This window comes from Rana temporaria, chromosome 9, assembly GCF_905171775.1.
Source record: "Rana temporaria chromosome 9, aRanTem1.1, whole genome shotgun sequence".
NCBI classification, from domain to species: domain Eukaryota; kingdom Metazoa; phylum Chordata; class Amphibia; order Anura; family Ranidae; genus Rana; species Rana temporaria.
The window spans coordinates 83,741,897-83,759,749 of NC_053497.1; the positions used below are offsets into that span (position 1 = coordinate 83,741,897).

General features: G+C 43.1%; 1 protein-coding gene across 1 annotated transcript in view; it reads right to left on the reverse strand.

Annotated features, from left to right (window-relative positions):
* RADX (RPA1 related single stranded DNA binding protein, X-linked) overlaps window positions 1-17,853 on the reverse strand; it is a 98,321-nt gene that overhangs the window by 17,248 nt on the left and 63,220 nt on the right. Inside the window, 3 exon segments of the mRNA XM_040323822.1 lie at window positions 221-526; window positions 7,607-7,695; window positions 16,962-17,167. Coding sequence (XP_040179756.1) covers window positions 221-526; window positions 7,607-7,695; window positions 16,962-17,167 — 601 coding nt within the window.

A 17,853-nucleotide genomic window follows, 5' to 3' on the forward strand; every position in this document is an offset into this window, starting at 1 on the left:
AAGGAAACCTTTGCCAAGAGAAACATGGACGATGCATTTGTAGAATTTGCGTTCTGCAAATACTATCTGCCTGACTTGTCATGCTGACCCATTGCATACATGGGCTCCAAAAAACTCAAAAGATTTACTCTAACCATCTAAGTGAATAAACTATTTACTGCGAATGTGAAAATGACCGAACACTTGTAAGAAAATCTTATTTTAGGAGTCTATACTTTACCCAGTATGGTGACTTCATAATGGCCAGGCCCACTGGCACTTGGGAAATCTTGAATTTTCAGATTTGAGGTACACAACGGCTTCACAAGTTTAGCTGGATGGAGATTGTACTGCTGCATGAGGAACTCCCTGTGGTTGTAGTCAAACATTCGAGGTAGGCTTTCCGGAAATACTGTGCTATAATGTAAGCGATCTGTAAGGCTGTGTTTGACCTCGGACCAGAGAGCACTTTGCCAGGATCTTCCAGGAGACCATGTTCTGTCACTCTTTTCACTCTCCACAACATTGCTTTGGGTTTCTTTGTCTACTGCGTAAACAAAGGTTGCACATTTACATCATTTTCAATAAACATAAAAGGTAGTATTTGCACTTGTATTAAAAGGCATTATGTAAAAGCATATCCTGCCAGTCGCTTATCATACAATCACAAAATCTAACAAAGGGATGGCATTATACTGCTATAGTCAACTCCATACCAGATGGATATTACAGCTTTGTGTGGTTTCTGTCTAAATAAATAGAGCATTATGCTGTCCCTAGCCACTTAGTAGACCTTTCCTTAGGAATAAAAAAAAAAAAAAAAAAAAGAATACACTGCAATATACTTGGCTATTTGAGAAAAAATAAATAAATCAGCAATGAAATCAACCTGTAGCAAACACTAAAATGAGCATCTGATAAATGCATTTAACCACTTCCCTACCCTAGGGGCAGGGGTGTCAAACTCGATGTCATCGTGGGCCGCATCAGCATTATGATTGCACTTAAAATGGTCAGTTTTATCTGTAAGATTAGATGTCCAGTGAATCTCCCTTCCCTTTACATTAGATGTCAAGAGCCACCCCACCATCAGAAGTCGAGTCTCCCACTCTCTTACATCACAGTGCACCCCCTCTTTCCTTATGCTGCTGCTGGGAAGAAGCTGGATGCATTGCTTGAAAGCAGAAAGCAAGGGTCTGGAGGAGGACCAGAGGATGGGGGGGGGGCTCTCCTACAGCTGCAGGTGGTGCGAGGTCCACATGAAATGGCCTCGAGGGCCGGATTCGGCCCGCGGGTCTTGTGTGCGACACCTGTGCCCTAGGGAATAAAGTGGCGGTCATTGCAACTTTTTATCTCACACAGTATTTGCGCAATACATTTTTCAAATGCCTTTCATGAATTAAGAAAACAAAAAACAGTAAGGCTAGCCCAATTTTTTTGTAAAATGTGAAAGATTACAAAAATATCAGATATAATCCTAAAATTACTCTAATCCCAGCGCTCAATGGTATAATCAAAAATGTAACGATGTTTATAAGGTATATAGCGGCTATTATAAAATCAACAATTACTAAAAAATATATGTGTTATCAGAGGAAAAACTTAATAAAACATTAACAGCGCTTTCAAGTCACTGGCGTGACTTATGAGTTCAAAAGAATCTCATAACCTTAAATGAGATGATAAAAAAGCTCTCAGGGTCAAAACATTTGTTTGGCGGCTCCTATCAGTCTCTTTATATAAACAGCTCAGTCAAAGAACCAAACTGTATGTGTGATGAAGTGTCCATTCACATATTGCTGCCAAAGCAGAAATTGTAGATAAAAACTTCTCCAAGCACTACAGGACTGTGTGCTTCACACTGCTATCCTCCCCCTATAGGTAATGTACTCACCACATATTAGGTGAAAGACAGCATAAAAAATCCTGGATCTCAGCTTGTTTCCTCAAAGCTCTGGATGGATGTCAGCTGTGATGGGATCCTGGTGTGGAATCACTCTTGCTACAATTTATCTCTCTGCAGTTGTAAAGAGGTGTTTCCTTGGAACATTGGTGCAGCACAACGGTCATGCAGGGAGAAAAAGGGAGACTGGATAGTGTAAAACCCTTTTATTGTTAATAATAAACCCCAGCTGCCCACATATGCTTACACGCTTTAAAATCATAAAAGGCTTGTCACTCAAAACTATGGTATCAGCTCACGCAGGGAGGATGTTCACAAATCTCTATCCCCTGTTTTGTAAGTCCCGGGTAAATACCAGCCTCGGTGCAAGAAAGCAAGAAAGCAAAAAAGAGGCTGGTATTTACCCGGGACTTACAAAACAGGGGATAGAGATTTGTGAACATCCTCCCTGCGTGAGCTGATACCATAGTTTTGAGTGACAAGCCTTTTATGATTTTAAAGCGTGTAAGCATATGTGGGCAGCAGGGGTTTATTATTAACAATAAAAGGGTTTTACACTATCCAGTCTCCCTTTTTCTCCCTGCATGACCGTTGTGCTGCACCAATGTTCCAAGGAAACACCTCTTTACAACTGCAGAGAGATAAATTGTAGCAAGAGTGATTCCACACCAGGATCCCATCACAGCTGACATCCATCCAGAGCTTTGAGGAAACAAGCTGAGATCCAGGATTTTTTATGCTGTCTTTCACCTAATATGTGGTGAGTACATTACCTATAGGGGGAGGATAGCAGTGTGAAGCACACAGTCCTGTAGTGCTTGGAGAAGTTTTTATCTACAATTTCTGCTTTGGCAGCAATATGTGAATGGACACTTCATCACACATACAGTTTGGTTCTTTGACTGAGCTGTTTATATAAAGAGACTGATAGGAGCCGCCAAACAAATGTTTTGACCCTGAGAGCTTTTTTATCATCTCATTTAAGGTTATGAGATTCTTTTGAACTCATAAGTCACGCCAGTGACTTGAAAGCGCTGTTAATGTTTTATTAAGTTTTTCCTCTGATAACACATATATTTTTTAGAAAATGTGAAAGATGTTACGCCGAGTAAATAGATACCCAACTTGTCAAGCTTTAAAATTTCGCACACTCGTGGAATGGCACCAAACTTCAGTACTTAAAAATCTCCATAGGCGACGCTTTAAAATTTTGTACAGATTACCAGTTTAGAGTTACAGAGGATGTCTAGTGCTAGAATTGTTGCACACGCGGCGATACCTCACATGTGTGGTTTGAACGGCGTTTACATATGTGGGCGGGACTTGCGTGTGCGTTTGCTTACGAGCGCAAGCTACTGGGGACAGGGGCATTTTACATTTTTTTTATTATAATATTTTACTTTACTTCATTTTTTATTTAACTCTTTTTTTTTTTTTTGATCACTTTTATTCCTATTACAAGGAATGTGAACATCCCTTGTAATAGGAATCTATTGTGACAGGCCCTTTTTATGGAGAGATGCAGGGTCAAGAAGACCCCATCTCTCCTCCAGGCTGGAAAAATCGGGGAAAAAATAAATAAAAATTCACGATCTCATGCAGACAGCCACAATTGCGGCTTTGTTTACTTCTGGGTACCCGGGCGTGACGTCATAATGTTGTGCCCCGGGCCTCCGATGGTCATACAGAAAACTGGTGACCATCTGGTCACCTAAAATCTCGATCCTCGTCATCCGGCGCCAGCCGATTCGTTCTCCGGGCCCCCGATGGAGCAGGAGAGCCCGGAGAAGCACTGGATGGTGGCAGGAGGGGGGACTTTCCCTTCTGCCACCTATAAGAACGATCAATCGGCGGAACTGCCGCTATGATCGTTCTTATGGTGTGCTGAATCGCCGGCTGAAAAGGAGGATCTCAATGATGCCTGTAGCTGCAGGCATCATTCAGATAGTCCCCCTAAAGTCCAGGATGTCATATGACATCCTGCTGTAGGGAAGTGGTTAAAGAAGCAGCCAATGCACCACACTTGACCAAAAAAAAAAAAAAACCACTAGCACCATTTGTCCAGATGAAGCACACCACAGGTGTGTTCATTTGCGTTGTGGTGCAACACAGGCGTTTTTAATGTAGAAATCAGGTCAGTGGTGCCGATCCAGGCACAAAACAGCCAGCTACTTTTTTATTGGATGACATGGATTTCAATGGATTCATGCTGCGTTAAGTAAAGGTTTAAAGTACACCCTAAAAGGCTCCTGTATGACAGACACATTTAAATGATGTGATGCACACGCCTTATAAAGTAAACAAAAAAGTACCATCCCAGATGAAGCCAAATCCTCCTTCAAGTGTCACATTCCACCCCAGTCAGACACTTCAGCTCACAGTGGGAGATTTTAAACAACAGAGTTAGTGCTGGCAATCCAGAAAGCAGTGAGAAATACTAGGTTTGGCCAGGTGCTGACATGATACAGGCTTGTGAAACAGTATTTAGAATATCTATAGCCATGCCCCCTGCAACATTTATTTATCTCCTTGTACTGCAAGTAAGCACAGCTGGCATGTGAGTGGCAATGCTGCCAAGAATTCAGGAGTTGTGCAGCATCGTTGCCACTCATCACTGGAAGCTACATTAGGTGGACTTAACGGGTTGTGTCAACGGTTATTTATAGGACTTTCAAGGGGTATTAAATGGAAAACTAAGTGCTGATGCACTTATTAATACTACTGTACATATGTATTCAGGAGAGGCTATAGCACTACTGTTCTTTAAGAAAGGGTTTTTGGGGTACCTTTTAGAGTTCAGAGTTTATTTTCAGGGTTAAAAGTCAAGTTAAAGTGGATGTAAACCCCAAAAATTGTTTTTTTTTGTTTTTGATGTCACAATGTAGAGTATAAGATTCCCTATCATCTGTGCCCAGTCTTGCCACACAGAGTTAATCCAGCGCGGAGTAATCCTCTTTTAATGTTCTGTTAATTTTCACTGAATTCCAGATAAAAACTTGCCAAATTATAAAGTCCGTTTCTCTGTTCTTGCTTTGTGTTACAGGTTATTTACATATCTAGAGCTTGGACATGTTTATCATATGTTATGTTATGTTTATCATAATATGAGGTGATCCAAAGTTCATTGTATATTACCAGGATATGTAAATAACCTGTAACACAAAGCAAGAACAGAGAAACGGACTTTATAATTTGGCAAGTTTTTATCTGGAATTCAGTGAAAATTAACAGAACATTAAAAGAGGATTGCTCAGCGCTGGATTAACTCTGTGTGGCAAGACTGGGCACAGATGATAGGGAATCTTATACTCTACATTGTGACATCAAAAACAAAAAAACATTTTTTTGGGGTTTACATCCACTTTAACTTTGGAGTTAATCCTACTGTATATATTTTTTTACAGATATTTATATAGTGTTGTCGGTAACTCAATACATTTTTATAGCAGTTTTATAACCCCATGTCCCCATCTCACATGTACACATACAACCCCAATTCCCAAAAAGTTTGGATGCTATGCAAAAATCTAAAATAAAAAAAAATAAAAAATAAAAAACACAATGCAAGGACTTGCAAACCTCAAACCATAATTTATTGACAAAAAAATAAACAAAACACACAGGAGGGTAGCATCCGTCTTTATAACATCACGTTGTAAACATCTAAGAACCAAGACCAGTTGCTGGAATTTTTGGAGAGGAATATTGTCCCATTCTTGCCCGATATAGGTTTCCAACTAGTAAACCATCCTGGGTCTTGCCGTATTCAAGATGAACATTCTGATCTCAAACATAAAAGAGATCCTAGTGGCATGGTATTTATGGCCCTGGAAAAATATGTGCCCCACTGGCTCGGTGGCAATGCCAAAAGAACTATTTCCAGATCTGAAACCAACTGGATTCATAAGCTTGGTTGCCATGTCCCAGGGGGCTTGAACGTGGAGTGGGACATCAACTGTTTTATGAATAACGGTTGATGTCCCACTCATGCACATATGTGCATTTTAGATTAATTTCTTAATTTCATTTTTTTTTTGTAGCAATTCATTTTTACCCCCTAGGGAATGCGTGAGACTATGTAACTCATTGTATGGTCTCTATATTAATTGTTCTATTTATTCATATGATGTTAGTGTTGGCAGATCAAATACAGCTCTAAGGTACATGTGATAGACTGTTGGCCTATTTTTAACTAGCAATTATATGCTTTATCTACAAGATGGCAGTGTTCCATTTAAACATAGTCTGAGGAGAAGTGATCTATGTTCTCTTAGCTATTGACCCAGTAATATGCCATCTTGTCCACAAGATGTCGTTAGTCTCCATCTGTCTCTAAACTAATAAGTTTTGGGTCTAAGGTTCAACACCCGATCGGCGTCTCTGGTGACTAAATATTGCATGTGCAGTTGCATGCCCCTGATGACGTCAGTTGTGACGAAACGATCGTAGGGCGTCACGCACACGTACTGCGCATGCGTGATCTGCATTGGCAGGCTGACACACCACGGAGTCCTCCTTTTTATCCTTGCAAGGAATAATTTTATCTCATACTTTGCTACTGAGTGGATGTATTTTTTTGTATTTATTTTAAATTAAATCTTTTTTGAACGCCTACACTATGGGAAGTCTATTTTTCTTTTGGGCACCATTAACCCCATTACATCGGATGTTTACACACCCCTTCTTGGAAGTACCTGTGGATTCCTTCCTAGTTTGGAAAGTGCCGGTTTGAGTCCCTGGATTGACCACTGGACGGAGAATTCTACAACATTTCTGCGAGGATCATTAATCTTCTAAGTCTGTTTGACCCCCCTGCGAAGGGCAGTCACTGGCTATTTGGTAAGCCTTGAATCGCCGATGCCATTGCAATATCTTCAGTCACTCCGACAAGCGCTTTTTATCTACTCAAATGTGAGCGTTCTTAACTTTTAAATAAATACTTTTTATATCAAACAGAAGTGGTCACATCTTGTGAGTACATGGGGAAGATTTGATCCACCCAGTTTTGAGATCACGCACCATATTGGGGCATTATTACTTTGAACCATCTAAAGGATGGTGTGATTATCTCCCATTCATGCCAGACGTTGCTGACGTGGATGTTCCAATCCATCAGTGTTATTTCACCATAAACTTTGAAGACTCATTGGGCGTATGCTTATGAGTCCAATAAAGCCTTCTCATTGCTGGTGGTGGCCATCTGCCATACTCATTCTTCTAACCTATCTTCTCATTGATGTCATAAGGATATTATTCATCTGGTAGGACTAATCAAATACTTAGGTTTCCAATTGTGGACTTTACATTTTTTTTTTTTTTTTCACATTGGTGGACTCACCAAGTTCATCACTCATTTATTTACGTTTTTACACAATGTTTTATTCAATATAATGTGTATATAACCCATTTATACCCAATACTTATACATGGTCTCTGGTTGCACAGTAGCTGTTCCTATTACTGTTGCACATTTAATCTGTTATTACTTAACATGCATTGCATGAAGAAAGCTATAAACACACAGTTGATACAATTAATGCCTTTAAACCGCTACAGTTAATCACAGGTAGAACTATTCTACAATATAAAAAAGGTAATAATTGCACATCCCATTATAAACAAATTGAACATCCAATAAAACACTAAAACTTTAATCCTACTCACTATTCTTCACAGTGCTGGGGTGAGCAATAAAATGAGCCAACTAAAATGATGACAAATTACCTTCAGAAAACAAGGATTCCTGTATGCTGGTATCCACATCATGGGTGGAGTGTTGTACAATATGACTACTTTTTGATGCAATTACAGAGCTAAAAGAATAATAATAATAATTAGATATAGAGAGATAGAGATATATATTATTCCCCCCCCCCCCCCCATGTTAAAGGATTTTAATACCAGAACACATTCATTTTTATGTACAATACATTTTGATAATTTTTTTTTAAACATTCATGAGGTTTTGTTTTGTATTTCACATACAAATCGCAAACATTTTACAACATGTATACATCGGATTGGACATTGAAAACATAAAATTAGGAAGACTTCCCCACGCTGGAGAAGTCCCGCCCATAGGATGTAACGCGTACGGGGGAGGGAGGAGCCACGTAGGACGTCACCCGCGATCACAGCTGATCTGTTTACCCTTGCATGGATATGCTACACGTCTTATTAGCTAGCACTCGCGGTTAGAGTGCCTTAGCATGCGAGTCGATTTATATGTTTTTTACCGCAATAAACTGTCAATACAGAGAGCACTAGATTTCCTTTCTTCTGTTCCTCTATGGTGGAGTACAACTGTAGACTTTGAGGTCATTTGCGATGCACACTGAGCCATCATTCATTCGCTTGATGTGTTAAATCAGCATCCCTTGAGTTGAGTTTTATGCCTTATGACCTTTTAACCACTTAAGGACCCGCTCATGTCCATATACGTCGGTACTTTAACCACTTGCCGAGCGGCCGCCGCAGTTTTATGGCGGCAGGTCGGCTCCCCTGCGCAAAATCACATTATATTATGTGATGCGCACGGCCTGGATCTGGTGATCACTCCTGGCCAATGGTTTTCTTCCCCTGTCTCTGTAACTGTAAACATTGACAGGGGAAGTGATGTTCTCTACCTCGTGTCTGTCTTTTTGTTCCAGACCGAGAGGAGAGAACATCTAAAAGTGAGTTGCACAACACTACACTGACACCAGGTCACGTAGGCACACAATTCACCCCCTCACCCCCCCCAATTAACCCCTTCACTGACTGTCACCCAGTACAGCAATCAGATTTTTTTTGATCACGGTACTTGTGTCATTAGTGACTAAAATAAGTGTTAGGTCTAGGGACCCCCCCAAGCCCCCCCCCAATAAAGGTTTAACCCCTTAGTTACCCCCTGTCACCAGTGATCACAGTAGAAGTGTCACGGGTGACGCAGTTTAGCTAGTTAATTTTTTATAGCGTCAATGCACCTGCCATATTTTTCCCAATAAAGGTTTAACCCCCTGATCGCCCGACGGGTGATCAAAGATTGATTTTAGCGCCAGATAGGGTCTGCATCACCTCAGACAGTCAGATTTTAGTGCCAGTAGCGCCAACACCCACGCACGCACCATACGCCTCCCTTAGTGGTATAGTATCTGAACGGATCGATACCTGATCTGATCAGGGGACTGCAGTTTGGGGTTCCCAAAAACGCATTGTTAGCGGGATCAGCCCAGATACTTGCTAGCACCTGCGTTTAGCCCCTTCGCCCAGCCCACCCAAGTGCAGTATCGATCGATCACTCACTGTCACAAAACAAATAACTGCAGTGTTCGCAGAGTCAGGCCTGATCTCTGTGATCGCTAACAGTTTTTTGGTAGCGTTTGACTCAATCGCTGACAGTCAGGTGCTTTTTTACCTTTGAATCTTACTAGTGTACCCCTTAAATTTAGAGCCCAAAATGGCAAATCAAAGGTACACTAGTACACTAGAAGAGGCCTACACGTTTCTGAGCATGACAGATAGTGAAGAGGAGGTCACTCATCTGTCAGATTCTGGCAGAATTTGATCCTATAGACAACAGTGGCTCCCTGACAGATAGCTCTGACGACGGAGTTGTGGTCCCTGCTAGGGTCAGGCGTACCAGACCCCGATCTTCTGCTGTCGTTGAGGTGCAAGAACCGCAGGGCTCTCGTATGGCGCAGAGAAGTACTAGCGCCGCTATTCCTTCTGGTGAACTGGCAAGCTCCAGCGGCCTAGTACACCCTGGTCGTACATCCAGCACTGCAGTATCACGTAGTGACGTGGCAAGTCCCATAAGTGCAGTTTAAGCTGGCAAGCACAAGTAGTGTCCCGCTGCCACCAAGAAGACGACAAAGACAGGCCCGACATGCCCATAGTGCCCTTCCTGCTGCATTCGCCAATCCTGATTGGGTACGAACCACTTCTGCAGCACCCGTGCTTCCCCCATTCACTGGCCAACCCGTAATTCAGGTGGAAAGTTGATTTTACGTCACTTGATTTTTATTCGCTGTTTTTCACCGAACATTTCAATAGATCTATTGTGGACCAAAGCAATTTGTATGCTGGTCAATACATCGCCGCTAATCCCCAGCTGACCCTTGCCAGAGATTGGAAACCAATTACGGTTTCTGAATTTAAAACCTTCCTGTGCCTATCCCTCCTCATTGGCATTACTAAAAGTGAGTTGCGGTCATATTGGTCCACTCACCCAATTCACCATATGCCCGTGTTCTCTGCCTCCATGGCCAGGGCACGATACGAGCAGATTTTGCGGTGCATGCATTTCAATGACAATGAACTCGGTCGTCCTCGGGGAGACCCTGGATATGATCGTGTCTACAAAATTCGGCCCCTCATAAACCACTTCAACCAACGTTTTGCAGCCTTGTATACTCCCGATCAAGTTGTCTGTGTTGATGAGTCCCTGATTAAGTTTTCTGGCCGCTTGTCTATCAAGCAGTACCTTCCCAGCAAGCGTGCCAGATACGGGGTCAAGGTGTATAAGCTCTGTGACAGGGCAACAGGCTATACATCTAGTTTTATGGTTTACGTGGGAATAGACAGTCACGTAGAGCCGGACAACTGCCCAGATTACATAGGGAGCGCTGGTAAGATAGTGTGGGAATTGGTCTCACCCTTATTCGGAAAGGGGTACCACTTGTACGTGGACAATTATTACACAAGTGTGCCACTTTTTAGTCACCTTTTTGATTGTGGAATTGGCGCATGTGGCACTGTGCGACCTAATCGCTGGGGCTTCCCGCAACGGCTTGTAGAATCCTGTCTTAGGTCGGGGGGAGAGAGCCTGCTTGCAGTGTAATAACTTGTTAGCAGTGAAGTGGAGGGATTCACGGAATGTGTTCGTTCTTCGTTTGACTGGTTTTGTGGAGAAACCTCTCTGTATCCACAAGTACAACCTTAACATGGGAGGGGTGGACCTCAATGACCAGTTGTTGGTGCCGTACCCAATTGCCCGTAAGGCCAGACGCTGGTACAAAAAAGTGTCTGTATATTTGTTTCAATTGGCTTTGCTGAACGCTCATGTGCTATACAGAGCTTTAGGACGGACTGGATCCTTTCTTAAATTCCAGGAAGAGATCGTCAGAGCCCTTCTGTTTCCAGACGGTGCTGTGCCCCACCTTCCCAACGCAAATGCAGTGAGCCAGCTGTATGAGAGGCATTTTCCTTTTGTCCTCCCTGGTACCCCTACCCAAAGAAACCGCCAAAAAAGATGTCGTGTCTGCAGCAAACTCGGATTTAGGCGTGACACCCGCTTTTATTGTCCCTCCTGTCCTGACCAACCTGGTCTCTGCATCGGTGAATGTTTCAAACGCTACCACACACTAGTTGGGTTTTAGCGTAGGATACAGCACCACACAGTCCTAGGCACACTAACACAGGGTCTCTGAAGAGAATTATTATTTATTTTTTGCACAAAGTTGTCACTAAATGATATATTGCTCAAACATGCCATGGGCATATGTGGAATTACACCCCATAATACATTCTGTTACTTCTCCTGAGTACGAGGATACCACATGTGTGAGACTTTTTGGGAGCCTAGCCGCGTACGGGACCCTAAAAACCAAGCACTGCCCTCAGGCTTTCTAAGGGTGTACATTTTTGATTTCACTCCTCACTGCCTATCACAGTTTCGGAGGCAATGGAATGCCCAGATGGCACAAACCCCCCCCCCAAATGACCCCATTTTGGAAAGTAGACACCCCACCCCAGTTAACGCAGCGCAGTGCCAAATTGTAAAAACCCCTCTGATCTTTAGGCTGACAAATAGTCCGGGGCTAAAGTGGTTAACTACTTCCCGCCCGGCCTATAGCCGATTTACGTCCAGGAAGTGGTTTTGAAATCCTGACTGGACGTCCATGGACGTCCTGCAGGATTTCATGCATCCTGACACCCTGCATCTCCGATCTCGGTAAAGAGCCTCCGGCAGAGACTCTTTACCACGTGATTAGCCGTGTCTAACCACGGCTGATCACGATGTAAACAGGAAGAGCCGTTGATGGCACTTCTTCACCTCGCGTCTGACAGACGCGAGTAGAGGAGAGCCGATCGGTGGCTCTCCTGACAGGGGGGGTTCGCGCTGATTGTTTAACAGCGCAGCCCCCCCTCGGATCGCCACCCTGGACCACCAGGGAAGCCCACCCTGGACCACCAGGGAAGGGCAAACCCAAAAAAAAGGGGACAAAAAAAAAAAAAAAGATGACAATCAGCGCCCACAAATGGGCACTGACTGGCAACATGGGTAAATCAGTGCCGCCCCACAGTGTCCATCAGTGCCGCCCCACAGTGTCCATCAGTGCCGCCCCACAGTGTCCATCAGTGCCGCCCCACAGTGTCCATCAGTGCCAACCCACAGTGTCCATCAGTGCCAACCCACAGTGTCCATCAGTGCCAACCCACAGTGTCCATCAGTGCCAACCCACAGTGTCCATCAGTGCCAACCCACAGTGTCCATCAGTGCCAACCCACAGTGTCCATCAGTGCCAACCCACAGTGTCCATCAGTGCCAACCCACAGTGTCCATCAGTGCCACCCCACAGTGTCCATCAGTGCCACCCCACAGTGTCCATCAGTGCCACCCCACAGTGTCCATCAGTGCCACCCCACAGTGTCCATCAGTGCCACCCCACAGTGTCCATCAGTGCCACCCCACAGTGTCCATCAGTGCCACCCCACAGTGTCCATCAGTGCCACCCCACAGTGCCCATCCATGCCCAGTGCCACCCATGAGTGCACATCAGTGCCGCCCATGAGTGCACATCAGTGCCGACCATGAGTGCCCAGTGCCGACCATGAGTGCCCATCAGTGCCGACCATGAGTGCCCATCAGTGCCGACCATGAGTGCCCATCAGTGCCGCATACCAGCGCCGCCAATCAGTGCCACCTCATCTGTGCCCATCAGTACTACCTCATCGATGTCCATCAGTGCCATCTCATCGGTGCCCATCAGTGCCGCCATATCAGTGCCCGTAATTGAAAGAGAAAACGTACTTACTTACAAAAAAATTTACAGAAAAAAATAAAAACGTATTTTTTTTTCAAAATTGTCAGTCTTTTTTTAGTTGCGCAAAAAAAAAAAAAAATTGCAGAGGTGATCAAATACCACCAAAAGAAAGCTCTATTTGTGGGGAAAAAGGGACGCCAATTTTGTTTGGGTACAGTGTAGCATGACCGCGCAATTGCCATTCAAAGTGCGACAGTGCTGAAAGCTGAAAATTGGCTTGGGCGGGAAGGTGCGTAAGTGCCTGGTATGGAAGTGGTTAAAGATGGATATCTCTGTGTTGCGGGTGACCTGACAGACTTGGAATCTCTGGCTGCCCCCGTAGGTGCTTCTAGATATTAAACTTAGTAAGTGTAGATCCTCTATAAATAGATAGTTGATTTACAACCTTGGAACACCATACTCATTAGGTGTTATGTGTTCCCTACAGCTGGGTCTCCCTCTCTCCTCCTATGGTCAAGCCACTGCCTCTGCACGGCGTTTAATACCTTGAATTAAGGTTCCACATACTGCTGGGAGTGCGTACAAATCTGTAATAATGTTTGATAAGAGGATTCATTTGTGAAGCTATACTTTAACCTCTTCAGACCCGGGCCATAGTAAAAAGACGACCACAAGGTGGCTCTAAAATGCCGGGAGGCCGCCTTTTTACAGCCTCCGGTCCTCCGGCCACTGGGGGGGGCGCGCATCGCTGAGATGCCGATGCGCGTGCCTAGCGGCCGCGATGTCCTCCTGGTACCAGCGATCGGCAGTGACAGAGCAGGGATGTGGATCTCTGTTGTAAACACAGAGATCCACGTCCTGTCAGGGAGAGGAGACCGATGCTGTGTCCCTTGTACATAGGGACACAGATCGGTCAGCTCCCCCAGTCAGTCCCCTCCCCCCCACAGTTAGAATCACTAGTAACACATTTAACCCCTTCCTCGCCCCCTAGTGTTAACCCCTTGCCTGACAGTCACATTTATACAGTTCGCTGTATAAATGTGAATGGTCCCAAAAATGTGTCAAAAGTGTCCGCCATAATATCGCAGATCGCCGCCATTACTAGTAAAAAAAATAATAATAATAATAATAATAATAATAATAATAATAATAAATGTCAGAATTCTATCCCCTATATTGTAGCCGCTATAACTTTTGCGGAAACCAATCACTATACCTTGTTTGCAATTTCCCCCCCCCAAAAAATGTAGAATATGTACCGGCCTAAACTGAGAAAAAAAATAGTTTTTTTATTTTTTTGAAAATGGGATATTTATTATAGCAAAAAGTAAAAAATATTGTGTTTTTCTTTTTCAAAAATGTCGCTCTTTTTTTGTTTATAGCGCAAAAAATAAAAACCGCAGAGGTGATCAAATACCACCAGAAGAAAGCTCTATTTGTGGGAAAAAAAGGACGTAAATTTTGTTTGGGAGCTACGTCGCACAACCGCGCAATTTTAATTTAAAGCCTGACAGTGCCGAGAGCTGAAATTTCGACTGTGCAGGAAGGGGGTATATGTGCCCAGTAATACGTTCACCTTTGTAATAAATAAATGCAAGTAAAGTAAAAGTAAAGTAAAATGCAGACTGTAAAAAAAAAAGCCTTTAACCATTTCAATACCAGGCACTTCCTGCCCAGGACAATTCTTAGCTTTCATCGCTGTCGCACTTTGAATGACAATTGCGTGGTCATGCAACACTGTACCCAAACTACATTTTTTATAATTTTCTTCCCACAAATAGATCTCTCTTTTGGTGGTATTTGATTACCTCTGCACTTTTAATTTTTTTGCACTATAAAACGAAAAAAAAGTCAATAAAAAAACCCCCAAAAAAACAAAAAACATGCAATGGTTCCTGGTTCACGTGATGATCAGCTGCGATTGATCACAGCTGATCAAGTGGCAAAAAGCAGCTGTCAGAGGCTCTTCATACCACGATTGACACACAGCATCTCTGATCACCGTGCTGCGGGCGCACGCTGGCTGTGTTATCCTGATCAAGTCATATGACGTCCGGTCAGGATAACAAAAGCACTTTGCGCCATCATTCTGCTATATGGTGGGCGGCAAGTGGTTAATATCACTTTAAATGAACAAAAACATTTAGTGGCAAAATTCTAAAAAGGTAGACCCTCTTTCCTCTACCATTAAAGGCACTGGGATTTAAGCATGAAAACTGGTGGAGACTAATATTTTGGTGGAGTTAAAAAATACCCAATGAAATGTTAATATGACATTTAGAATATCACCCAGGCCATTTTCCTTGTGTATGCAACTCAAGGATTTTTCTTGATTACACAGGTTGACATATTTGTATGTACATGCAGTATTGAAAAAAATTAACTTTGATATTGATTAAAGAAATGTGTATAGGGCAGCCTTTCAGAAATGAGGAAATTTATAAAGCTTTGCAAGGAAAAACAGCTTAAGTTCATATAAGGCTGCTTTAATCTACTTCAAAGCAGAACCTACTTTTTAGTGTATTAATCATATTTTTAATTGGCATAGGCTAAAACCTCAACCACTAAAACTCGAATGAATGCGAATATGAGGTCATATTTATGAGCCATATCTTTTCAAGAATTTTTTATTTATTTTTTTGCCAGAGGAGACAATACAAAATATGTTTAAAAAAAAAAAAGTCTATACGCTTGATGGCAGTTTATATTCTGGAATCCAAGCCGTAATTGTACCATATGGTTAGGGTTGTTAATATCAAGCCATCACACCTATAACGTGCATGTTGAACCTCCCATTTCGAACCCCACTACTATAGATGTGCCTTTTGTTTGAGGATATAGCAGCCATCTTCTTAATAGGCTCACTAAAAAAAAAAAAAAAAAAAAAAAAAGGTTGCAAGAAGTCTGTAGGAATTTGTGCCAGTGTTCATTCTGCCCAGAAAAACAAATGCACATGCGGTGCCACCCACCCTTAACCGGTTAAGACCCGGACCTTTAGGCAGCTAAATGCCAAAGCCAGGTTTTGTGATTCGGCACTGCGTCGGTTTAACAGACAATTGCGCGGTCGTGCGACGTGGCTCCCAAACGAAATTGGTGTCCTTTTTTCCCCCACAAATAGAGCTTTCTTTTGGTGGTATTTGGTCACCTCTGCGGTTTTTATTTTTTGCGCTATAAACAAAAATAGAGCGACAATTTTGCAAAAAATGCAATATTTTTAACTTTTTGCTATAATAAATACCCCCCAAAAACATGCATACAAATTATTTTTTTCTTCAGTTTAGGCCGATACGTATTCTTCTACCTATTTTTGGTAAAAAAAAAAAAAAAAAAAAAAAATCCCAATAAGCGTTTATCAATTGGTTTGCGCAAAATTTATAGCGTTTACAAAATAGGGCATAGTTTTATTGCATTTTTATTAATTTTTTTTTTTTTTTACTACTAATGGCGGCGATCAGCGATTTTTTTCGTGACTGCGACATTATGGCGGACACTTTGGACACATTTTTGGGACCATTGTCATTTTCACGGCAAAAAATGCATTTAAATTGCGTTGTTTATTGTGAAAATGACAGTTGCAGTTTGGGAGTTAACCACAGGGGGCGCTGTAGGAGTTAGGGTTCACCTGGTGTGTGTTTACAACTGTAGGGGGGTGTGGCTGTAGGACTGACGTCATCGATCGAGTCTCCCTATAAAAAGGGATCACTCGATCGATGCAGCCGCCACAGTGAAGCATGGGGAAGCCGTGTTTACATACGGCTCCCCGCGGGAATCCTAACGCCGCATGTAGCGGGGGGGGTCCCGATCGGACCCCCGACCCGCGGAAAGGCGGGGACGTACCTGTACGCCCATCTGCCTGTACGTGCCATTCTGTGGAAGTACATATACATGCGGCGGTCGGCAAGTGGTTAAAAACACAACTCGCTTCAGTAAATGGCTCATTATAAGATGTGAAGGAGGATATCTTGTTTGAAAGGTAGCAGTATGTTCATGACTCGGTTAGAATGCTGCTTTACAAATAAGCCCCTATGGTGAACATACTTCAATATAGCTGAAAAACACAGCTAAAAATCAACAAGCAAATTAAATAAGTTTATGAAACATTATCCACTCACATATCTTCTACTGCATGTTTCTTCCTTCTCTTTACTACGATCACATTATTGGTTTCACAGTGAGGGACAACCTCTTCCACATTACTATGGGAAGTGGCCAATACTGTCTGGTGCGTGTTCTGTCCACTGCTGGGGGATTGTTCCACCAAGTCCAGTTCAGGGTTTCCATGATATGCCACAGACACAAAGGAAGCCAGCACTTCCTCCTGGAGAAAACAAAATGCACAAGAAAAGAACAAAGTTCAGACAGATTTTGTACATAAACCCAATTGATAAAGGCTAAGCGCACCTTTAAGTGAAAAATAAATAAAATGCACAAATTTTTGCAGAAAAAATAATGTTCATTTATTAATTTTTCCACTGGAAGTGTCAAAAGGATTGAACCCACGATCAGTGGTTTGCAGGTGTAATGTCACTCTCCTGCAGACACATCCTCTAGGTTTCTGTTAAAAAATAAACAAAAATGAAGGGTCTATGGACTATAGGTGTGAGATTTGATAAACTACAAAGTTGTCTACCGCAGTGGAAAATGGGACTTGCCGTTTATTCAGCCAATTTTAACCACTTAAGGACCGCCTAACGCCGATATACGTCGGCAGAATGGCACGGCTGGGCACAATCACGTACCTGTACGTGATTGTTAAATGCCCAGCCGTGGGTCACGGGTGCGTGCCCGCTACCCGGTCTAAAGCTCCGTGACAGCGGCACCCGCGGACCTGATCGCCGCCGGAATCCCGCGATCGGTCCCTGGAGCTGAAGAACGGGGAGAGGCGTGTGTAAATACACCTTCCCCGTTCTTCACAGTGACGCTGTCATTGATTGTCTGTTCCCTGATATAGAGAAAGGCGATCAAGTCCAGCCCCGCCCCCCTAAAGTTAGAAACACATATGAG